Here is a 25,193-nt window from a genome sequence, read left to right as displayed (position 1 = left end):
AATAGGGTAGTATTTGCTTTCTGGAATGACTCTGGGAGTCTTTTTTAATTTTTTCTTTTTAATCTCATTAAAGAGTGTGAGGAGTACTGGCATTAGATTTTCTCTGAGGTTCTTCTAGAATTTATTAGTGAATCTCTCAGGATCTGGGCTTTTCTTTATTGGCAGTATTTTTATTATTTCTTCAATTTTGTTGACTGGTACTGGTTTATTCAGGATTTTTATATCTTCTTGGTTTAATTTTGGTAGTTCACATGTATCTAAGAATCTTTCTTATGAATTTTCCACTTTATTAGAGTACAGGTTCCCAGTGTAGTTACTAATAATTTTATGAATTTTGGCAGGATTTGTTGCAGTTTCATCTTTTTCACTTCTAATTGCATGGATTTGGGTCTTTTCTCTCCCTATTTTGGTAAGATTGGCTAAAGGTTTGTCTATTATGTTTGCTCTTTCAAAGAATTAACTCTTTAATTTGTTGATGCTTTGTAATTTTTTTTTGTCTTGATTCATTAATTTTTGCTCTGATCTTTATAATTTCCTTCCTCGTGCTTGCTTTAGATTATCTAGATTATTCTTTTTCTAGGACCTGGAAGGACATCACTAGATTATTTACTTGAGCTATGTTTTTCTGATGTGGGAATTTGCAACTGCAAACTTCCCTCTTTAGGTTCTGGTGTGTCATATTGGCATTGTTGTTGATTGTAGGAACTGCCTAATTTCTTCTTTAATTTCATCTGTGACCCACTGATTAGTCAAGAGAATTGTTTTAGTTACTTTTCTTATTGTTGAGACAAAAATACCAGACACACAAAATTAAAGGAGGAAAGGTTTTGTTTCATCTCATAGCTTGTAGAGTTTTCAGTCTATAGTCAGCTGGCTCCAAGGCAAATGGTATAGCAGAGGGGCAGCCCAGAGGAGGAACAGTCTACAAAGCAGGTAGGAAGCAGCAAGCAGCAGCAATCTGCCTTCTTTCTGTCTCTTTATAGTTCATACAGGCTACAAATCTATCAATTTGTCCCAATCATGCCTAGGGTGGGGCTTCCATTATCTACAGTCTCAATCCCCAGTATCATATCCTTAATCTAAATTCACAGTTTAATCTAGCTACCTTCAAAACTCCCCACCTGTGACCATCTAAGAGACTTTGGGGGGACATCTAGATACAAACCTAATAGGGATATTATTTAATTTCCATGTGCTTGCATAGTTTCTCTTATTCCTTTTGCCATTGATTTCTAGTTTTACTGCACTATGACCTGATAACATGAATGAGATAATGTAGGAGGCCAGCCTACGAGCTTGTACCTAACCAAGGATCAATGAAGATGAAATACAGAGACACAAATGTGGAGGTCCCAGGGGCTCTTGTCTTCTTTTGACAAAGAGATCCAAGTGACTGGTACACCTTGGCTTTATTCACTCAGACATGAGCACAAGCAAGAAGCATAATACAGGATTCATCCTACCATCCATAGTACATATCCAAGTAAATAACAAGAACTCAGCTGTATTAATTTTCTCAGCAGAGTGTCAGCACACACTCACACCTTCTGTCCCTTTAGAGCTCACAGAAGAGATCAGTTAGGCTTTAATTTTCCTATCTGATCTTCCACAGGATAATTTCGGTTCTTTTGCATTTACTTAAGTGTGCTTTATGTGCTAGCATATGGTCTATTTTGAAGAAAGTGCCATGTGCTGCTGAGAAGAACATGTATTCTGTTTTTGGGTAGAACACTGTAGATATCTTCTCAGTCCATTTATTTGAAGGTTTGGTTCAACTCTGATATTTGATTTTTTTGTCTTTTTGATTTGTCCATTTGTGACAGTGGGGTACTGAGGTTGTCCATTACAATTTTATTGCTGTTTATCTGATTTTTCATGTCCATTAGTGTTTGTTTGATGAGGTTGGACATGCTTATATTTGATGTGTTTGTGTTTATAATTGTTCTCTTCCTTTTGAATTGTCCCGTAGCCAATATGTAGTGGCATTCTTTGTCTCTTCTGCTCAGCTTTGGCTTAAAATTTACTTGTCTGAAATAAAGATAGCTACTTATACTGTCCTCTGGGTTCCTGTTGCATGGAATGTTGTTTCCTATCCTTTGATTATTTATTTTTCCTTTGATTGTTTAATCTCTGAATTTCTTAATTAAACATTTCTTGTATAAATGCGTATCATTGAGTTTTATTTCTTGATCTATTCTTCTAATCTATTTTTGACTGGAGAATTGAGATCATTCACATTGGAGTTATTACTGAGATACTGACTTATTCTTATCATTGCATTATTTCCTTGTTGATGATTTCTTTTTTTCCTTTTGCTTAGCTGCTTACCCTGCCAGGTGTATTCCATTCTTCTTGGCTTATTGGCACTGTCAGTTTCATTGTCTCTTTCTAGGATATTCTTCAGAATTTTTTGTAATACTAGATTATAGGTCATGAATTTTTTTATCTACCATGGAATTTTTCTATCATGGAAATACCTTACTTCTTTGTAAATTTTGAAGGAAATTCTTGCAGGATACATAAGTCAGGGTCAAAAGATGTTAACTGTTAGAACTTGAAACACCTCACTTCATGCCCTCCTGGTGTTTAAGGCTTGTGTTGAGAAACCTTCTATAGTTCTAACGAGTTACCTTTAAATGTGACTTGCCATCTTTCTCTAAAGCTTTTAAGATTTTTGTCCCTGTGATCGAGCAGAATGTGGTACAGAGAGGTTTTCTTTTGGTCATGGCTATTTGAGGTTGTATAAGCCTCATTTATCTCTGTGTTTATTCCTTTCCCTATATTTGGGTAGATATCTGCCATTATTTCTGTGAACACATTTTTTTTTTCACGTCAGATGGGTAATGTGCCGAGGTCGTAACAAGGTTCAAAGGAGACACATGTCATGCATAGAGCATGAGCACCGAGTCATCATGCTTATGAACCTGAGGATATGTGAACACATTTTTAATGCCATGTGTTTTGTCTTTGCTTTTTTTCACTTAGTCCAGTTACTCTTAGATTAATCTTTGTGTCATCTTGCAGCTTTGATTTTTCATCTACTCTTGTTGGTGTTAAGGCATCTTTGAGTAGTTGGTCTTTGAAACCATCACTGCCTTCTAGTTCTGAAAGTTTGTTCTCACATTGGTTATTTCGACTGCCTATTATTTCCAATATAACTTTTAATCTCCTGGGTTTCTGATTGAAACTTTTTCATGGAATTTTAATCCTTTACTAAACTGGTCATTGGTATTTTGTATCATTTTGTTTAGCTCATCTAGCTTCTGAAAACTCCTAGATCATTGTTATTATCTCCATTATCTATTAGTTATATCTTCTGTGATCCCACTGGATCTGTTTTCTAACCTTTTGAACGATTTTGCTATGTAGCTTGCATTATTCTCCCCCTTGAGCACCCTACATTAGTTTTGACAGAGTTGGAAGTTTTAGGAGGCATTTTGTTGCTTTCTTGTGTTTCTGTTGTGTTGTTTGCCTATTTTATTTTGGTTTGTGCAGAGGTTTGTGTTTGCTTAGAGTGTAAAGATTGTTGCTAGTTTAGAGATCTCTTTAGTTAATTGCTTTTCAGTGATGTTCCTTGGGCATAGCTAACTATCATCCTTTTTTTCAGACCATATATCTGACCAGCATGGTTAATTTGGGAGAGAGAAATGCAGTGTAATTATAGCAACATTGAGTTCTCTGGGAATATATGCTAGTATTGTTATTACCACCAAGGTAATCTGAGTGTTGGTTTATAGAGAAATAGCAACAATTATATGACCCTTATAATATCAAGCAAATTAGCTACAGTAATATCATCCAAAACAAATTGGACATTAACATGCCATAAGAATGAATTATGGTCTGGCATGGTGGCACATGCCTGTAATCCCACTGCTTAGAAGGCTGAGGCAAGAGAATAATCACCAGGTTAAGCCCATCCTGTGCTACAAAGTGAGCTCAGGGGCAGTCTGAACTGCACAGCAAGGCCCTGTCTCAAAAATAAATAAATAAATAAATAAATAAATAAATAAAAAATAAAGAAACAATTATGTACCATCTTTAACATCAAAGAAATCCACAATAATCATGTAAACATGAAGACAACCCAGCTATTTGCTTACAGCTAATATGTACTAAATAAGACAACTATCTTTCTTTTAATGATAGAGAATAATTCAACCATAATTATATAGCATTAACTAGCCAAAGATTAATACAACCTTATGATCACACTATTAAAGAAACAGAGTTTGGGAATGGGTGAATGCAAGAAGAAAAATTTGAAACCTTAAACTATGATAAGAGGAGGAGAAAAAGGTACAAAGGGGATTAGGAAGATGTTTAAGAATTAGATAAAGGTAAAAGAAAATAACATAACTGACAGATATAAATGGAAAAAGGGAGAAAAAAGAAGTTATGGAAGAAATAAAAATAAGAAAAATTAAAGGGAGACAAATTAAAATGAAATAGAGAAAGAAAAAGAGAGAGAAGCTGGGCATTGTGGTGTGCAACTATCCCAGTACCTGGGATTACAATGAGGTAGGAGGATTCTTGTGAGTTCAAAGCCAGCTGGGCTACAAAGTGAGTTCAAGGTCAGCCTAAACTGTATAATGAACACTGTCTCAAAGAAAAAAAAAAAAAAAAAAAAGCAAGAAACAAGGACAAAGAAAAATTCCCCAAAATCCAATAAAGTGGTGAAGAAGAAAGAAAAAACAAAAACAACATACACTCACATGAAAAAATTGCTCTGTGATTTTCAACGTGTGGTTTCCTTCTAGGATCTACAATTTTGGAGAACTGTCCAAGTCAAGACATGTCCCTGCTCACATTGGTCAATGAAGAGGCAGTCAGACTTCCAGTCGGTGCTAGATGCAGGCACCAGCAGCAGTAGCCCTAGGGGGAGGTCGCCAATGCTGCAGTTCACAAATCCAAAAACTAAGGCTGAGCCTGGCCTCTGACCAAGGGGGTGGGGCTTATGTCTTTTAGGCTGAGCGCCCCAGGGGCAGTCTCTTTCTGACCTCACCAGTGCAGCCTGACCAAGGCTGCCTTCTGTGGCTCTCTCTCACCCAGCCAAGGTGGGAACATCACACTGGGAACCCTGAGGTGAAACCATCCCACAGTTGCTCTGAGTCTGGGGTTCAAACAATCCAGCCTTCCCCGGAATGGCAGCTGACCAAGGAGTATGGTGGACACTCGGACTGGAGTCACTCACCAGCTGTTGCCTGTCAAAGGACTCATGTGGGAGCATAATTTCGTGTTCTTCTTGCAGCTCACAGCATTTGCAGGTCTGTTACACCATGCTGTCCCTGAAGCCTCTGGAGTTCCTAGCTTTCGCTTTGTAGATTTGGTCTCTCTTTCCCATGACCAGGAGCCAAGAAGGAAGTGCAGCCTGCTCCTTCCCTTCGTGTTGGGTTCTGTCTCTTCAGTTTCGCTGTAGGCTTTAATTTTCCTGTCAGATCCTTCCTTATTCCTGAGGATCTACTTCTCTCTTTTCTTCCCTAAGTTGTTATTTTCCAGTGTCTGGATTCTAAGTCCCAGAGAGGCTGAGTTGTTTCCACCATTTCCTTGTAACCAACCAGCCAGCATCAAAGTTTTCTTCTGTGGCTTCCTCACTTCTCAGCCTACAGAGAATTGAAGAAAGTTACAGACTTGCTCTGGGTTAGGTTTTAGTAGATGTCCCTTTTTCATAGCTGAATAATATTTTATTATATGGCTATACCATATTTTGTTTCTGTATTCATCAACTGATAGATATTTGATTTATGTCTCCTTTTGGCTATTATGAATAATGTAGCTGTAAACATTTTTGTACATCTTTTCATGTGGATATGTGCTTTCAGTTCCCTTATATATAAATCCCAAGGAGTGAAACTGGTCAGATGGTAACGTATTTACTTGCAGTACTGAAGGATTGAACACAGGGCTTCATGCATGTCAGGCAATGCTCATGCAAGGCAGCTTCTCAGACACATCTTCAGCCTTTTTAATTTTGCTTTGAGGCAGGGTGTCCTTAAGCTTCTCAGGCTGACTTTAAACTGTGATCTCCTGCCTCAGTTTCCTGAGTAGTTGGGGTTACATGTATGAGCCCCACAACCAAGTGTAGATTTTTAAGGAACTGTCAAACTCCTTTCCAAAGTGGCCGCTATAATTTACAATGCTACCTGTAATGTATGAGAGTACAAATTTCTCCATGTCCTGCCATTGTCATTGCCTGTCTTTTTTTAGTTTGGTCATCCTAGCACATGTGAAAGGGTATCTTATTGTGCCTTTGGTTTGTATTTGCATTTCCTAATGACTAGTGAGCCCAAGCGCCTTTTTATGTGCTTATTGGCCAGTTATATGTCTTTAGAGAAACGGATACTCAATTGTTTGTCTTTTTAAAGTTATTTGTCTTTTTATTGTTGCACTACTAGACTTTTTAAATATAGTTTACATACTAGACCCTGAACATATACGTGTGTGTGTGTGTGTGTGTGTGTATATATATATATATATATATATATATATATATATATATGATTTACAAATTCTTTTCCCATTCTGTGCGGGGTATCTTTTTACTTTCTTGACAATATTTTCTGAAACACAGAAGTTTTTAGTTTTGATATCCAATTTAGCTTATCTTCCTTGACTTCTTATGCTTTTTGTTTAGTATTTCAAAAGCCATTGTGTAATTCAGATTCACAAAAGTGTATGCCTTTGTTTTCTTGTTTTTTTAGCTCTTATATTTAGTTGTTAAATCTTTTAATATATGATGATACAGAAAACTCTGACTTTATTCTTTTACATGTGGATATAAAGTTGACTCAGCACCATTTATTGAAAAGAATATTTTTTGTTATTATTGTGTATAAATGTCCCCCCAAAGCCTCATGCAGTCATAGATGGACTTTTTCAGAGTTGTCTGAATCTAGAATGTGTGACTGATCCATGCTTCAATGCTAAGATTAAGGTTGGGTGGTTACTAAATTAGTCCAGTGGTTGGTTTGACACTGCACAAGTTGCACTATCCTGATACAGTATAAGGGACAGAAAGAGGCTTGTCTGGCCTTGTTGCTTTGCTATTGTCTACCTGCCATAAACTGTTTCTGCTCTGCAATGCCTGTCTGCCATGCCACTCTGTCTTGGAGCCAGTCAGTTGAAGACTGAAACCTATACAGACTATGAGCTAAATAAACCTTTCTCTCTTTAACTTTGGGTGTTGGATAATTTGTTTCAGCAACAAGAGAAATATAAGTAAGACAGAATTTGTTATCAAAGAAGTGGGGTTGCTGTGACTATACTTGACCATGTAATTTAGGAGCCTTTGGTACTGGTTTGTGGGGAGAGTTTATAAAGGTTGAAAGATACCTGCTGAAAATGTAGAACTGGAATGTCTTAGGCTGTACTTGATGGAAGATTATCAGATGACCAGAAAGCTGATAGAAATCATGCTGGTAAAGACCAGGCTCTGGGAGGTTCTGCTGGGAAGAATAGCTGCATTGGCTATTGGGCTCCAGACAATGTGTTATACCTTGTAGAATGTTTGTCTGCATTTTGCTTGTGTTTAGCGACTTTGCTTGAGACTAAGATTAAGGCTGGTGGACTAATTAGTTTTGCAGAAGAAATTTTGAGACAATCTAATGTTGAGGTGGTGGCATGTCTATTGTTGGGGGCTATTAGCCAGATTTGTGTTGATAATTAAGGACAAAGAGCCCAGCAGAATGATCCAAAATGTTATGAGTTTGGCCAGAAGGAAAGCTCCGGTAAAGTTGTAGCCTACAACAATGGAATAGAAGAGAAATTGGTTGCTGAAAAGATTAGCAAGAAAAATCAAAGTATTCAGAAGATAACAGAAAAGATAGTCTGAGGACATCACAAGAACTTACAGGACTCCAGCCTTTACAACATCAGAGTTGCAAAGGTAAAATACTTTGCTTTGAGAAGAGAGCCTCGGAGCACCATGTTCCAGAATAGTGGTAACCTAGGGAAGCTATTTCTTTGGATTTGGTTCATAGGTGATCAACTCCTACAGCCAAGAGAGAAGAAAGCCTGGTTACTGCTACAACTATTGGCAGACTTTGGCATCATCTACAAAGTGCTGGATTTAGGTGCATGCAGAATGCAAAAGTTGTAGGGTCAGGGAGGTTTCCACTTAAATTTCAGAAAAAGGAAGGCCAGGCAGTGTGCCTTTGAGAGAGCAGTTAATGAAGCTGTGAGTGTGATGTTAAGGGTACAGTGGAGACTCCAGAAGTTTGGAGAAGACAGGAACATGATTGAGAAAAACTGCAAGGAAGGAGCAGAGCCAGTCCAAGACAAAAGCTGTGGGAGATACAACTATAGTGGCAAAGCCCCCAAGCCCTTTAGAGTTCATATCTTGCCACAGATTGCCTCAGATGCTTTACATGGAACTATGGAACTGCTGAATTTTGGACTTGCTTTGGTCCCATTCCTTTGTATTCTCCTATTTGTACCTTTTGGAATGGTAATGTCTATTTTGTGTCAAGGGCTAACAGCTAACAGTTTGCCCTAAAACTCAGATTTTTCAACAATGCTGAAACTGTTAGGACTTTGACAGCTCTTAGGGATGGACTAGATGCCTTTTGCAAAAGGGGTGTGCATGACTTTTTCAGAAGTTAGGGGTGGAATGTTATGGCTTGTGTTTGGATGCTCCCCTGAAGCCTTATGCAGGTCATAAGTGGCCTCTTTCAGAGTTGTCTGTATCTAGAATGTGTGATTGATTCATGATGCGATGCTAGGATTAAGGTTGAATGGTTATTAATTTGGTTCAATGATTGGTGTGGTAGCTTGGACAATGTAAGGGACAGAAAGGGGCTTATCTGGGCCCTTGTTGCTTTGCTATCTTCTGCCATCCATGAACTGTTTCTCCTCTAAAATGCCTGTCTGTTGTGTCACTCTGCCTTGGAGCCAGCTGATTTTGGACTGAAACTTCTACAAACTGTGATCTAAATAAACCTTTTCTCCCTTAACTTACAGATGTTGGGCATTTTGTTTCAGCAATGAGAAATGTAACACAGAAAGAATTTGACAATTTTGCCCATAGTACTTATTTCTAGGCTATAAATGCTATTCCATTGATCTACATTTCTATTCTTATGCCAATATTATATAGTCTAGTTTACTACAGCTTTGTAGTAAATTTTGAAATAGAGACATGTAAATCATTCTACTTCATTTTTATTTTTGGGTCTATGTTGGCTATTCTGAGTTTCTTGTATTTTCTTATGAATTTTAGGATCAGTTTTTCAGCTGCAAAAAGTTCAACTGGTATTTTGATGAGATTTTGTTGAATCTGTACATCAATATGGGCAATATTTTCATTTCAATAATATTAAGTCCAGTATGGGGATATGTCTTACCATTATTTAGTCTTACTCAATTTTTCTTCTTTCTTTTTTTTTGGTACTGAAGATCAAACTCATGACCTCGCGCTTGCCAGGCAGGTGCTTATGCCACTGAGCTAAATCCCCACTGCCCTACTCAATTTCTTTCAAATGTTTTCTGTGTTCCAGTGTACAAGTTTTGAATTCATTTTGTTAAATTTAGACCTAAGTATTTTATTGTTGTTGATGCTTTTATAAATAGGACTGTTTAACTAATTTCATTTTTTTGGACTATCCTTTGCTAGTGTATAAATATAAAAATGATATGTTTATTAATCTTATGACCAACAACATTGCTGAAATAGTTTATTAGTGTTAATTGTGTGTGTGTATGTCTGTGTTTATGTGTATGTGTATTCCCTAGGTTTTTTAGTATAAAGAACTATGTCATTTGTGGAATGTTTTATAATAGTAATTCAATCATTACTTGTTAGAGCCTATTCAGATTTTGTTTTTCTTGTTGTTAATCTTTTTTTTTTTGTTTTGGTCTTTTTCTTTTTTATTGGTACCGGGGATCGAACTCACGACTGCCTGCTTTCAAGGCAGGTGCTTATGCCGCTGAGCTAAATCCCCAGCCCCCAGATTTTCTTTTTCTTCTTCATATCATTTTAGTTGTTTGTATTTTGTCTTCATTCTTGATAAATAGTTTTATTCAGGATAAAGTTCTCAATTGCTAGGTATTTTCTGTCAGCACACTGGCATGATTTCATTGTTTTCTAGCTCTCATTGTTATTGTCAAATGTCATTTATTTTTGTGAGTAGTCTGTCTTCATTCCACTTGATTCTCTTTGTATTGTTTTGCAATTTCACTTTGATGTATCAAGCTGTGGATTTGTTTTTATTTCCTCTTGCAGTTTCATGTGATATTTTTATTTCTCTTGCTCCACTTCTTTTAATCTTTTCCTCTATATTCTATTTAATTCTCTGTGCTATATTCTTGTTTGTTGCAGACTGAATACTCATAAGCAGATGTTGAGGTGAAGTTTGGGATGCCAGTTTGGGCCGATGCCAGGACAAAATAATAAGTCTCCTAAGCTGCCATAATCCCTCTTTATTGGATACTTTTGTTTTTGCTAGAAACAGATATGTTCTTTCAAGATATATCTAAAAAATATGGTTAATTATGTGTCATTGTTACATACGTAAATTGTAAAACAAATTTTTAATTGTTAATTGTGTCATTTTTATTATATATGCAAATTGTAAAACAAACTTTAAAAGGAAATGACATAGAGAATATGATTAAAACATGGGTAATGCTTGAATTATAAGTATTTGGGTACAGTATAGTCATTTATAAGCAAATTTTGAAACCTGGCTGCAATTACATTCTGTTTCCACTACTTACTGGTATCAATATCAACAGAAAGGAAGGCTTTCTTCTTGCAGTTTTGGAAAAACAAAAACTAGATTCCTCTCTCAGCCAAACTAGACAGATGTCTTCTGTCATACGTTAGATGCTCTTCATCTGGCCTACCTAGAGTTTAACCTCAACCCAGGCAGGACTTCTGAGCTGTTGCATCTCCTCTTCTAGTGTGACCTCTGTCTCCAGGAAAGGGTAAATGCCAGTAGAACTCACATATTTCTGGATCCATTTTGGTGGGCATTTAAGAAAACAGCATATGTAAGAATATTGGTTTCCCAAGACTGCTGTAATGAGGTACCCTGAACTGAATGGCTTAGACAACAGAACTTATTCTCTCACAGTTTGGGAAGCCAGCAGTCTGAAATCAATATGTCACCAGGGCCATGCTCCTCCTGAGGACTCTAGGGGACAAGCCATCTTGTTTTTTCTAGTATTTTGTGTAGTTCCTGGCACTGGTTGGCATTCCTTGGCTTGCATATGCATTAGTCCAACTTTGGAATTTGTTGTTACAAGGTACTCTGCCAGTGTGTTGGTATCTATTTTTTTTTTCCTTCCAAGGACATCACTCATATTGGGCTAGGGCTCACCTAATTCAGTCTAACTTATTTAACTCAGTTGCACCTCTCAAGACTTATTTTCCAAAAAGGCCATATTTCCAGGTACTAAGGTCAGGAATATAGTACATGCATTTGGGGGTGAAGAGAAGCACATAAATTAACCCATAACTGTGAAAACTGAGTTTCTGTTCAAAGTTACCCATGAGGAATGACCCATTTGTTATCAATATACTGCACTGCTTCAACACACAATGCTGTCTTCACAGAGACAACACAGTCTGTCTTCCTGGGCTCAGGTTACATTCCCATACCTCCTTTTCTGTCAGAACTTGTATTAAGTTAGACACTGATGTCTCTTAGCACATTAGACATCATCTGCTTCCTAAATGAAAACCTGCCAATTCCTGAATATGATGAATCAGCAGGCACTCACAGAATTCGGAAGTGCCAGGGATATGGATGAAAGAAACAAAACTCCCAAACAAACAAAAAAGGAAGAGAAGGGGCCAGGGATTTAGCTCAGTGGTGTAAGCGCCTGCCAGCCAAGTGCAAGGTTGTGAGTTCGATGCCTGGTACATTAAAAAAAAAAAAAAAAAAAAAAAAAAAAAAGGAAGAGAAGGACAAGGAAAACAAAACCCCACGATCTTGGGTGCTTTTTTTTTTTTTTACTGTCGCTTTTCTTCATCCATGATATTAGCAAGCTCAAAGCCACATGGAAATACACCAAACTGAAAAAAAAATTCACCACTTACAGTTGTGGACTGATTCCCTCTCCAATACCATAAGCTAGACTAGAGCTAGACTGTTGTTTTCAGTTAAAATATATAATGGTTTTTTTCCTTCAGAAGTGGATATAGTGGAGCAGAGCAGGGGAAAAGTTTGTGCTTTCTAGGACTTCTGAAGGAGTCAGAAGTTCATAGAGAACCTTTAACTCATGGTTCAGACTCATGTCTAACTGGTCAGATAAGACCGGGCTGACATCCTCCAGTGAAGCTTAAAGGAAGCTTAATGGAAGCCGTGTATGGTCACACAAAACAGTATGAATTTCCAGCAACGGGCAGAGTAAGGCCTGAGCTGTACCTGCCACAGCTCTACTCTTAGATAAAAAAGAGGCCTGGGGAATGTCTAGGCCAGTCCTTTATTTCACAGAGGAAATGGGTTGGTGTTTAATTGTTTTTATCACACATTCTTTGTTTTGTTTATCTTCCAACCTGTCAGGCTCACTCAGTGCCACATCCTGTGGTCTCAACCCACTAGGAAAATAATTGGATGCAGCAAGCATGGATTGAGAGACGACTGTATGCCTGACCTCCAGCCTTACTGTGAGACAGACCTGCCCATTAAGCCCAGAGCGGTGGTGTTTTACTCCGTACCACTTGATAGTGTTTTCCCTACACTGCCACTTTACCATTACGCTTTATGTCCAGCGTTCAGCTTTCTGGTCGGGTGAGGCCAAATGGGGCAGTCTTTGCCTTTGTGGGAACGCCAGATACAGAGCCTTGGGGTATCTGGACCAGAGATGCCGCCTCGAATTGCTTAAGATTCGGTTTTCAAGGCCAATGGGCGCTGCGGAAACTGACCCGGCAGGTAAGGCGCTGTCTATCAGGATGAGGTGGGCGTACCCTGAACGTCCCGACCAATCAGAGGAGGCTCACTTAAATTAGGCTCTTTGCCCCAGGAACCCGCCCAAACCGAAACCACGGAGCATGCGCCGCGGCCCGAGCGCGAGTATTCCTTCTTGCGTGCGCGCCCGCTCCAAGCCCAGTCAGGGTCAGGCTGCACAGGCTTTCCTCAGGAAAGAGGACCAGGGAGCGGCAGCCGCGGCGGCCCCGCACGGACGGAAAGTGAGAAAGGCCTTATGAGGAATAAGTTCCTCTTGGGGTCACAGTGGGCGCTCAAGCCGGCGCATCGTGGATTCCCCGTTTCTGCGCCTGGTAGACGAGCTGCTGAGGGCGACAGTCGGACCACAGCGGTCCCTGTGTGCGGCCTCCGTGTCACTTAAGTCCCCTGCAGGCTGTGGTGCTGAGACTGCACAGGCGATGAGTGAAGCCCCGAAGTTTTGCCCGCGTCCTAGCTGACGCAGCAGACGGCAGGTCTCGCGGTCTTCAGCGATCCCCGTTTCCCCAGGGTGGTAGGCAGACTCAGTTATCTGGTGCCTCCCCAGGTCACTCTCCTGAGACTCCGCACCGGGGCGGGGTGCGTGGTGCCACCAAGCCCCGACTCTGCCAGGACCTTGGAGTCCCCAGGGCGCTGCGGGATCACGGACGGGAACCTCGGGCTCCAGGGCCGCGCCGCTCGCATCTTCCCCTCCGCGTCCGCCGTCCGACTAGACCCGGCCCGGCCCGGCCCGGCCCGGCCCGGCCCTTCCCGGCCCTTCCGCGCCGCCCCGCCTCCGCCCGCGCCGCCCCGCCCCACGCCGCGCCGGACACCCCGCCCCGCCAGAGGCGGCCGGGCGCGCGGCCGAGGCGGCTGGGGACATGGGAGAGTAGCCACTCGCGCGATCGTCCCGAGCCAGCCGGCGCGCCGCTCCTAGTGCAAGGGACCACGGGGGGCACCTCCGGGCGTGACGCGGCGGAGGGCGCGGCCCGGCGGCGGCGGAGGCGGGCGCCGGACGCACGGCGCGGGGAGCGGACGGCTGCAGCGCCAGGAGTCCGGGGTTGGTGGGCCGGGCGCGCAGGGCGCACCTGAGGGCCGGGCCGGACCGCATCGCACCGCACCACACCGCGAAGCGGGCTCAGACGGCCGCGGCGGCGGCGGCGCTGGCGGTGGTGGGAAGAGGAGGATGTCGCAGCCGCCGCTGCCCCCCGCCTCGGCGGAGACTCGGAAGTTCACCCGGGCGCTGAGTAAGCCGGGGACGGCGGCGGAGCTGCGGCAGAGCGTGTCGGAGGTGGTGCGCGGCTCTGTGCTGCTGGTAAGTGCAGGACCCGCGGAGGGAGAGACCGAGGGACGGAGGTGGGTTTAGGTAGCCCGGCGGGCCCGGAGCGGCCCGGGTCCGCGGGAGTCCGAGGTTGTGCAGAGGAGCAGGGAGGAGGTGGCTGCCTAGAAGACAAGGGAAAGTCCTGGAGGGGCAGCGACTTCCAGACCCTCCCGAGTCCGCGTTATCTCCCCATTCCTGCGCCTTCTTCCTGGGAAATTTCCTCCGAGCCAGGCTGCGTCTCCTTCAGCCTCCCCGCCCCCACTTTACCTGCCTGCTGCGGGCTGGGAAATTTTCACCCCCGCCCCTTTCCCTAGCGATCTGCTTTTGGCGCGTTCCGGAGGGGTCGGCACCTGTGGCTTGGACAGGTGCGGGTGAGAAGTACGCTTTGTGTGGGCAGAAATCCAGGAGGGAAGGGTTTAGCATCTTCTGCGCCAGTGCCACAAGCCTGCATGCATCCTGAGGTTTGGCTGCTTCTAAGCAAAGGTTAGGGGGTTAAGGTTAGGAAGCCTTGGCCATTCCTGCTTTAGTGCAAATTATTGCGAAGTTCAGGGGTTTGAGGCAAGCAGAGAAAGCAAGCTGTCCAAGATGAATCTGGTCTTGGCAGAAGGTCCTTAGAATAGGCCTCTGGGCGTGAGGGCGATGAAGTTTTAAATCAACTTTTCTACAACCAGGGTTGGTCCTGCTATATTTGGAAACAGCACACACTGGTATTGCATCGTGCTCTGGTACTGGAGTCCAGCGATGTTTGAGCGGGAGGGAGCGTATTGGGGCAGCTGGAAACTTTTAGCAGCTCCCTGTATTGTCGTCAGCATTTGTTTTCTTGAAAGGGGCTTGTTTATGGGTGGGTAACTTGTGCTGTTTGTTCCAGTTGTGCAAGAGGAGGGCCTTGAAAGCAGTTCTCTGGCTGTTGGTCGTGTGGGTAGGATCCTTCGAGCTATCTAATGCATTTTGGTGGCAGGTTGATGCTGTTTTCCTCCAGACATAGAATTACACGAGTGATTTTTGTGGAGATCACCGATGATTTCCATATCCATTTTGCTCAGTTTTGAATTTTCTTGATTGCCAGATCTCCAAATTACAGATTTCTCAAACTTGGGTTTGATCTATAATAAACAGGAATTTTGTTTTTCTTTTTTAATGGAGGTTGATCAGTTCATGTAAGCAGTAGAGCAGCGATTGCAAATAGACTGGAACCTGGCAATCTCTTCCATGACCCCAACAAATTTCTGTTGCTTGGGCCTAGGTTTGGTTGCTGCATCGTTCTGACTTTTGCATGTATGTTGAGGATAGAGCCCACCATCTCCGTGGTATCTTTTCTGTTTTTACCGGTAACTGTCTTCTTTAAACGGAGGCCTGCTGTGCTCATCAGGGATTTGATACAAAAGAGTCAGTACTATTTTACTGTGATTTCCCTGGTCTTGACAGACCCCAATTGAGGAGAAGAAACAAGTTTAAGAAACCATTGGTGGAGCACTGAAGCCAGACACAGGTACCAGCCCACTAATTACTGGTGTGCAACAGCCCTTGAATTGAATGTCTGCCTTTCCCGCAGGTGGATGTTCTACTGGTAGTGACCTAACAGTGTTCATTCCCATGTGTGACACATTTCTACTGTGTCACTGAACACTTTAGTGGTACATGTTTTCCTTGAACATTGTTTAGCACAAACACCAGATATTGGGCCCATGTCTTGTCTGTCTGGTGAAACCTGTGATGAAACAACTATAAAATATAGAAAGTGGGTAGGCTCACTCAGGTTGCTAAAGGGCTGCTTGGCTGAGTGGGAAATGCATCCTAGTGGTTCTGCATTGCAAGAGAAGAAATCTGGGAGAATTTATAGGCTCTAAAATTACCCATGAACCTCCCCTCACTGCCCCTTGAGCTTCTGCCTGATGCTCTGCCACTGCTTGCTTCCTCTTGTTACTCCAGTGTCTGCCAGGAAGTCAAGCAGGTGCACCTGTCACATAAATTCTCATCTGTCTCTATAGTATGAGGATCTAAGAAGATAAACCTGCATCCTTTCAGGCAGAGCAGCAACCCAGCCTTGGTCTGTCATACATGCTTGGATGGAAGTACTGCTCTGCTCTGTCTTTGATAACTTGGATCAGTACTAATAAAAATGGCTCCTACATAATAAGTGCTCAGTAATACTCTTAACTAATAAAGCAGGTCTACAAATCGTTTAAAAAATTAACACATGGGTTTGACTGGTTCTTCTCCAGTAGAGATGAGTGGACTGTTGGGAGATCAGAAACAATGAAATCAAATGGTTCAGTGGATAATAAAAATATCTTTTAAAATATAAAAGTAACGTGCTTATAAAATTTTCATTGTTCCTGTATAAATTTCATTGAGCCTTTATAAATAATTTTGTATTTACTTGTTTGACAAGCTTAAATGTAAACATTTGAAAAAGTGGAGAGAATCATATAATGAACCCGGATGTTCCTTCATCCAGATGCAATAATTACCAAGATTTTCCCCTACTTGTTCTATCCTTCTTTTGGAGTGTGTGTGTATATGTGTGTGAGATAGTGTGATAGTAAGTTTCAAGTCTTACAACATTCTGTCTTGGATGTGTAGTATATTATTTAAAAACAAGAATATTTTCCTATGTAACTATAATGCCATTAGATACAAGTAATCATTCATTCATGTTTTACTCACATTTTCCAGATTAAAAAAAAATCTTTGTTCTAATTAAGATCCAACAAAGTTTTGCAGGATTTTTCAAATGTGGTTAGCTGACACATAAGCCTTAGAATTATTTATAATGGAGTGAACTTGCCACTGGGGTCAAGAATCTGATTTTTTCCCCTGGATATTTACTATTTAGAGCATTGATTATAATCCCAGCTCTGTCCCTTACCAACTATGCCACCTTGATCTTTCGGGGCCTCAGCTTTCTCATCTGAAGAATAGAGATAATAGTCATATTTACCTTATAGAGTTGTTGGGAAAATTAAAGAAGTAATATAAGTAAACTTCTGGGACAGTACCTGCCATATATTTATATTTAATTGGACCAGTTAAATTTGCTTAACTAGCTAAGTGTGGTGTTTCATGTCTGTAATTCCAGCACTCTCAGCATTTGGGATGGAGGGGGATGCTGCTAGTTTGAGGTCAGCCTGGGCCACATAGTGAGTTCAATGCCAGCCTGAATTACATAGGGAGATTCTATCTCAAAAAAACCTAAAAAGGGCCAGATGTAGTTCAGTGGCACAGCACCAGCCTGCTAAGTGTGAGGCCCTGAATTTAATTCCTTATAGCCACACCCCCCCAAAAAAAAATGAAAGAAAAAAATTCTTAACTTCTCTAGAACTCAGTGTTTCTGTTATTAAATAAGGGGTTGTAATGAATTGTTTCTTAGTGTCTTTTTTCCTAAATAACTTTCATAAGAGTAATAAAGGTCTTACTACTAACATTATTAGCTGTAGGAAAAGTAATTTAGGATTTCAGAGATGAATAATAAGAATTTTTACAATTTCAGAATTATCTTTATGTTTTGCACTAATCAACTAGAAGTCTACATGTTCAAAATGAACCCAATAGAAAAACTAGAAGTAATGCCTGTAGCAGGGTTGAGTTGTGATTGCTTTTGGAGTTCTCAAATGACTTTTATCTCAGGCCATTTAGATATATTAATGGCCTAGAACTAAGAGAATATATCAACCCACACCTAAAACTATCAGTTCTCTGGAAAATTGTGTAAATATTGTGATACTTTCCTTTGCATGGGTTTGTGGCCTGTCTTACATTTGTATATTGATAAACGAGTCATCTGGCTACCCTGCTTTCTTACTGATCTTATCTCAGTATGTTCTTATCTCAGCTTATCTGATCTTATCTCAGCTTCAGCCTCTCCTTCCATGTCCAGCCCTTGCCAAGGATACCGTTCTACTCCTTTTGCGATCCAGCAGTATGAAATGAAAGGACTCCAAGTCAGGTCATCACTGAGTTTTCCTTTGTGTTACTGCAGAAGGGCTGGGAATGATAATATCCTGGGTCTGTGCTAAGCCTCTCTCACTTGCCTCATTCAGTCAGCTCAGGATTCCAGTGTTATCGGAAGTAATGTGAGACCAGGGCAGGGGTGTCCTGTAAAATCCTCAGGTAAGGTGAAACCTCATTTTGGCTATAATTTAAAATCAGATATGTTAGGATGCTGACAGCTGAACTGGCCTGAGCTTTGCTTCACTGTCTTCCTCCACCCTTTGCTGGAGTCCTAACAAACAGAAATGTACCAAAATACAGGAAGCAGGGTGGAGGCCATCTCCCACTAGATAATCAACAACAGGTTCCATTTCTTTGATTTCTAGTCTGTTTGAGTACTGGGAGGCATGAGGGCTTTAGTAATGTCTGAATTTGAATGGGAAGAGAAGGAATTGTGAAATCTTTATCCACATTTCCAGAGGCCTGCACTGGGTTAGGACTCTATGGGGTCTTGGGAATACGCTGTGTCCACAGGCCCTTGCTTTTGAATTGTTTGGAGTCTAAAGAGGTAGACAGGCCACAAAAGGGCAGTCACAGCACAAAGGAAAACCATGCAAGAATCAAATGTGTGCTTCAGACAACAGAGGAAGGCGAATTCCCTGAGGACTGGGTCCTTGGGCAGGGGTTTATGAAGAATTTAACTGGACCTAAGAGGTAAGAAATAAGGGAGACTTCTTAGTGTTTTTTTTTTTTTTCCTCGAAAAGAGTGAGAAATTGGGCAAATGCCTAGAATGTCTAGGTTGGCCAAGGAGGACCAGTGCATCTTGGGCAAAGAGGAGCAAGTTTTAAGACAAAGAGGGAGAAGCTTTGAGCAATGCCATTGCTAAATTTAGGGCCAGGTTCAAAGATTAGCTGAGGACACATCATAAAATTGATTTTATTCCTACTTTAGGAAGGAAGTTTAAACAAGTCCAGGAACATATGCTTCTCAGAGAGATCTTCCCTGAAGTGTAATCCTGGGAGTCAGTCATGTGACTGTTGGGTATCATTAGGCCCAAGAATAGGAAGAGAGGCCTGTGACATGAAAGGAAAAAAAAAAAAAAAGACATTGGCGTCATACCTTACATGACCTGCTAAAACAAAGTATAGCTAAATGTAAGAGCTAGATATAAAATAAATAAAAGAAGCAGCATAAAAAAACAGCCAGTAGTCATGGATGGGTGGAAGGATTTTTAACATGTTTGCAATGGGGCTGTCATTTGTATGTCTTACAGCTGGATGGCTCTGAACCAAGCCTGTGTATTGTGTTAAAGCACAAAGGGCAGGAAGAAACCAGTTGGGCCTGGGCTTTACTACTGATGAGCAGAAGACTTGAAGAAACTTGTTTTACCTAAGCCTCAGTTTGTTTATCTGAAAATTGGGTGTGTTAGGCATCATGGTCTTAGAGAATGTTTTGTTTTGTTTTTATTTTTGGAGACAAGGTCTCCAAAAAGTGAGTTCAGATTGGCCTTCAACTTGCGGTGATCTTCCTGCCTTAACCTCCTGTGTGCTGGGATTACAGGTATGCACTAGCATGTCCAACCAGTTTTAAAAGACTTTTTAAAAATAAATGTTGGAGAAGATAACAGGGTCTAAGAGTTCAACGTTGAAGGGTCCAAGAGATCAAGGTTGAGGGGTGAAGGGAAATACCTCAAGAGATGTAAATATTATATACCATAAATAGGAGCTAATCATATGAAAAAGACTGGGGAAAGGGGAATTAGAGGAGAGAGGGAAGGCAGATTATAAAAGGAAACAGTTGGAGAGTGGGTTCATGTACAGAACGAATCCACTCTTCAAGATGATTATAAACAGCACGTCCTGCAAGCATGTACTAATAAAAAAAGGTAACACCTGTAAACTATTTAATAGTAGACCCATAACCCACCGAAGTTTTTATGTTAATGAAGGGAAAGGCCGTCCTGACTGAATATATCTGGACACCACATTTATTGAGCTGATAGGATGTTCTAGGGTGCATGTGAGTGCTTCACTACGGGAGGTGATGTTGAACGCAGGCCCTGCATCTGCACCCTGAGCTCTTGGCCACATTGCATCTGCTGCCTCCCCATGTTAACTTTGAACTGTGTTGTGTGTCACAGAACATACAGTTAAAATTTCAGCCAGTGACAGTGTTGGTTGTTTAGGACAAAATATGTGAAATACTGACCAACCACAGACCATCAAAAGTTATAACAATGGTTTAAATAAATTGTGGAATGTGGGCCATGTATGACGCCATTATATTTTTATGTTAGAATAATAAGGAAATTTTTACATGATATAATACTGGAAGGCACTGGGGTGTGTGGTTAGGTTCAGGGGTTTTAAACCAGGCTGTGTAGGTTCTGTCATCCTTTTGCTTTGGTATTAGCCTGTGACCTGGGGCAGGGTGCCTAATATTTTTGTCTCAGTTTTTCCTGTCTGAAAAAGAAGGCACATGTCTGTAACCCTGGTATTTGGGAGGTTGAGGCAGGAGGATCGCCATGAGATTGAGGCCAGCCTTGGGCCACACAGTGAGTGCAAGGCCAGCCTGAGCTTCATATTGAGACTCTGTCACAAAACAAAACAAAAAAAGCTGGGGTGGGGTTAGGGGGAAGGATGCCAATAGTGTGTATTCACGGGATTGTTAGGAGGATTAAATGCATGAATTCTTACAAAGTTCCCCAAACACTGACTGACTTGTGGTAAACAATAAATGTGACTGGTTATAGTAAAAGTTATTGAAGGAAGTAAAACCAGTCTATAAAATAATAAACATGATGTGAGCTATATTTTTAAAAAATGATATGCATTTTTTTAAAAAAAGGACTAGGAGATATAGAAAGAAAAACTGTTTAGCCAACATATCTGATCAGGTGTGTTCATTCCAAAGCTCAAAGACTGAAGAAAAGCATGATTTGGGATATGTTCCACTGTGTGACATGAATTGTAGGCTTGGTAATAGGAAGATTAAAAAGTGTCCCTGTTCTAAAGCCCTGCACATCAGTCACTGGGCATCTGCATGGTGCGGGGGTGGCCTTCAACCTGAAACAGACACGGTATGTCAGTCAGTAGTGCTTCTCTCTGGATATTTGGTCATGGCAAGCTCAGATCTTACCTTTTCAACTTTCTGTCCTTTCCAGATTTCGGTAATTGACAATCTGTTTATTTGCTTGTGTTGAAAAGGTGGATTGGAGACATGATTTTGAGAATGTGCTGTGATGAATGGGTTGCTACAGACTGCACTTGGTATGGTTGTCAGAGGAAGGCCAGTTGTTAGGGTACATAGTTTCATTCCTATTATATATGTATTTGATACCTGCAATTTTATGTCTGAAAAAAAGGTTGCTCAGATTTTATTAAGTGGGGAGAGGAGAGAAGCTGGAGCTTGCTGAGAGAGGTCAGGGGGCTGTGACAGGCCCTGGCCATGGCTCCTTCCACCTGCATCCACACTGCTTGTTGGCTCAGCCTCTGCCTCCTCACCCACAGCTCCGTGGTACCTCTGACTTCCTCCTCTGCTCAAGGTAGGGTTGCTTTCAGTCCCCATCTGAATGCTGTTCAGTTTCCCTGAGGAGCAGCATTGTCTTCTCCCTCCTTGACGTCTCTCCCTGTGTGTCTTCTTACTGTCCCCCTGCTATGTCAGAGCACAGGGTCATTTGTAAAGGGCTCTCCTCTATTGTTGATTGGATTTGTAGAATTTAATCTCTTCTCTTTGCTTTGCAGGGAGTGCCAAGCACCTGTGTAGTTTCCGCAGCTTTATCTCAGTTTTGACTTGTTCCTCTATCTCAGCCCTGGTTTTCTATTATCCTGCTGACTCCTGTGTTGGCTTTCTTACAACTCCCTTAAGTTCTGCGTCTGTGAAACAGTCACTTTTCATCCCAAAATGAGTGGTTTCTTTTGCCTCCTTTTCTTTCTTCTTTCTCTTCTTTTCCCCTTTTCTTTTTCCTTTCTTGAAGACAGGGTCTTGCTATTTAGTTGAGACTGGACTTGAACTTACTATGTAACCTAGGCTGGCTTCCAGCTTGCAGCGACCCTCCTTCCTCAGCCTCCCAAGTACTGAGATTACCATGATGTCAGGCTCTTTTTTGCATTCTTGTTTTCTTTCATGAGGAAAAGCACTTCGTCATCACCAGTTTAAAATCTCTATTCCCTCTTTTGTCTCTCTTGTTCATCTCCACTGGTCTTCCTCACTCAGGCATCACTATGTCTAGTATGTCATGAGTCATTTCTTACTGGCTAAGGACACCAGATCTCAGTAGCATAAAATAGCAAAGTTTATTCCTCCCCCATGGTACCTCACCATCAAGGGTGGGTTCAAGGCCCTGTTCCATTCCACCTGGGTTGAAGGAACAGCCACAATCTCAAATACAACAGGTCCTGTGCTGACTCACTTGTGGGAGTCATTTCCACTCGTGTCACTGGCTAAAGCAAGACCTATGGCCACTCCTAACTTCCAAGAGCCCAGAAGGACAATCCTGTGTTGTGTCTGTAAGTGAACTCAGATCTCTGGTGAGCAGCACTAATGATGGTGAAACCTGGTATCCCCTCTGTCCTTGCAGTAACAGCAGATAGGGGCCCTCCAACTGGTCTCTGTGCCAGCATTTTCACTATTGCTAAGGGTTCAGCTCTGAACCGTGAACCTGCCAGTGCTTATCACTGCTCTTGGACTCTAAGGTGCTTACCTTTCCAGGCTAACTACCCTGTTGTCACTCACTCCCTAGGCTTTTAGATGGTCATGTGTGCCAGCCTTCTCATTCCCCTCGACCTGGGCAGCTCTTTCCTCTGTCTGGGATAGTCATTACCCTTCTGTTCCTCCTCAGCTCCCAGCCACTCCCCTTGGCCTCTGGACTATGCTCACTGTCTTTGCCTAGCCACCCAAACCCTGCCTCTCTGTTCTTTTCCTTTGTTCCACTTATACAGTGTGTGTTTATTTATGTGTACGTGTGTTCAGTATCTGCTTTCCTCACTGACTGTTGGTTCACCACAGTTTCCCAAGTACTTGGCACATAGCAGGGCCTTACTTTCCTGAAGCTCAAACCTCCTCCTTTACTGAAACTCAAACCCACATTCTTTGCACTGGAGCCACCTCCCCCCACAAGTCTTTATTGTTTAATTAAATTTTTCTTTTTTAAATTTTGAGGCAGTGTCTTGCCAAGTTGTTAAATTGCCCAGACTGGGCTTGAATTTGAGACATTCCCACCTAAGCTCCCAAAGTGCTGGGATTACAGGCATGCACCATCATTTCTGTCTTCAATAAATGACTTTTTGTGAATAAAAATATTCTGAAGAGTATACATCTGACAAGTCTCACTTTTCATTCTTTTTTGATTCTCACTAACATCTCCTCCTTGTATCTATTTCTAGTTTCCTCATTTCATTTTATCTCCTGCTGCTAGATTAATTTTCCTAATGCACAGGGTCCTGTCATTTCTTTAGTTTCTCATTGCACCTGTGGTAAATTCAGTGCTTCCTAGCATCCATGTGAGTGTATCACTTGGAGACTAGCTCTGTGCTTGCCTTACTTTAGAAAAAACTAGTCAGATTATCAGTATATATGTATAATCTTAGCATTTCAAAGCAGACATGTATTGAAACAAAGTTAGATGAATTTCCATTTGAGGGGGATCCATTTGTTTTTTTACCAACTCCATAGAGACCTGAAATGTCTAAAATGACGTAAGAGAACATGTTGATCTGACTTTTCATGGTATAGGTATTTAGTAATTTGTTTATCTTGAAACAAAACAAAGCAAAAATACAACTAATAAACTACTGGAAGTGCTGTTTACTCATTGAACTGTTAGTTTTACAACTGTCCAGAAGCATTTGGAGCTGTGTGTGGTGATACTTGCAAGCCCTCCGGGTCCTGGGGCAGGAGGATCAGAAGTTAGAGTTTAGTCTGGGCAATTTAGTGAGACCTTGTCTGAAAGCAAAACAATTTTAAAAGGCAGGGTATGCACTTCAGTACACAGATCCTTGTTTCCATCTCCTGTACCACTAAAAAGAAGAAGAAAAAAACACTTGGCTGGTGAAATTTCTGTTTCTCTGTTTCTAAGAGAAATAGACTGATTTGGCAGGCAGTGTTACAAAGTAGGAAAAAAAGAGGAAAATGGATGAGGGATTTAGGTTGAGGAACTGCAGGGGCTCTGATCCAGAGGATCCTGGCTCTTCTGTTTCTGTTCTGATTTCTTAGTGGATTTATTTTGTCTCACAAATTTACTTTCTTTCTGTTCCTTTTGAATCCTTCTCAGTGAATTGCTAAGGAAATTTACCATAGTATCAGAATCCTATGTGAACTTCTTCCCATCTCTCTCTCTTTCGCAGTTGACAAAGGTAGGTAAGATAGGGTTTGGTTGTGGTGATCCTGGAAGACAGGCTACTGGGTCAGTGCTTGTGTTGGATAGAGGTTTCATTCATTTATTGGATATTAATCTGAAAGTGATTCTTTTGGCTTTTTGAGACAGGATTTCACTAGATAGTGCAGGCTGGCCTTGAGCTCTCTATGTAGTGCTGGCTGGCCTTGAACTTGCTTATGTAGCCCAGGCTGACCTCAAACTCACATGGATCCTTCAGCTTCAGTCTCCCAAGTGGTGGGATTACAGATGTGCTCCACCACACCAGGCCCTGAAGGTAATTCTGAAACTGATGGTCAGAAACTATCCAGTGGTTTGTTGAGGCATACAGTTTATTCTAAAATTTATGTATTCAGTCTGAGAGTCACATACTCTATTTACATGCATTTTGTCTGTTAACAGAAAATACAGGTTCAGTCATGTGGATATAGAAATATTATAAAGAAACATTTTTGCCATGTAATGTTAAAAATAGGTTATTAGTTTATACATAGGGCGACTCACTTTTTTTTTTTTTTTTTAATTTTTTTTTTTTTTTGGTCTTTTTCCTTTTTATTGGTACCGGGGATTGAACCCACGACTGCCTGCTTTCAAGGCAGGCGCTTATGCCGCTGAGCTAAATCCCCAGCCCCCGATTCACTTTTTTTAAAAGAATAGGTAGCCAGGTGTGGTGGCACATGGCCT

At 41.5% G+C, this 25,193-nt stretch overlaps 1 protein-coding gene and 1 non-coding gene across 6 annotated transcripts in view; one reads left to right on the top strand and one right to left on the bottom strand.

Annotated features, from left to right (window-relative positions):
• Nucleotides 1-2,830: 2,830 nt before the first annotated feature.
• On the bottom strand, nucleotides 2,831-2,932 carry LOC111753869 (small nucleolar RNA U13). Its single transcript, XR_002788644.1, has one exon. It is a non-coding gene; the product is annotated as a small nucleolar RNA U13 (small nucleolar RNA).
• A 10,988-nt stretch (nucleotides 2,933-13,920) lies between these two features.
• The window catches only part of Dock9 (dedicator of cytokinesis 9), a 261,185-nt gene continuing 249,912 nt past the window's right edge, over nucleotides 13,921-25,193 (top strand). For all 5 annotated transcript variants that reach the window (XM_063246980.1, XM_063246978.1, XM_063246968.1 and 2 more), the window contains exon 1: nucleotides 13,921-14,199. In XM_063246980.1, the coding sequence (XP_063103050.1) occupies nucleotides 14,071-14,199 (129 nt within the window). In that variant the 5' untranslated portion in view covers nucleotides 13,921-14,070. The remainder of the gene's footprint in view (nucleotides 14,200-25,193) is intronic.

This window comes from Cavia porcellus, unplaced genomic scaffold (assembly GCF_034190915.1).
Source record: "Cavia porcellus strain 051 isolate PalLab524CR breed Dunkin Hartley unplaced genomic scaffold, mCavPor4.1 scaffold_4, whole genome shotgun sequence".
In the NCBI taxonomy this organism is placed as follows: Eukaryota; Metazoa; Chordata; class Mammalia; order Rodentia; family Caviidae; genus Cavia; species Cavia porcellus.
The sequence above is the reverse complement of the archived record's forward strand: the minus strand, read 5'-3'. Positions and strand labels throughout refer to the sequence as shown.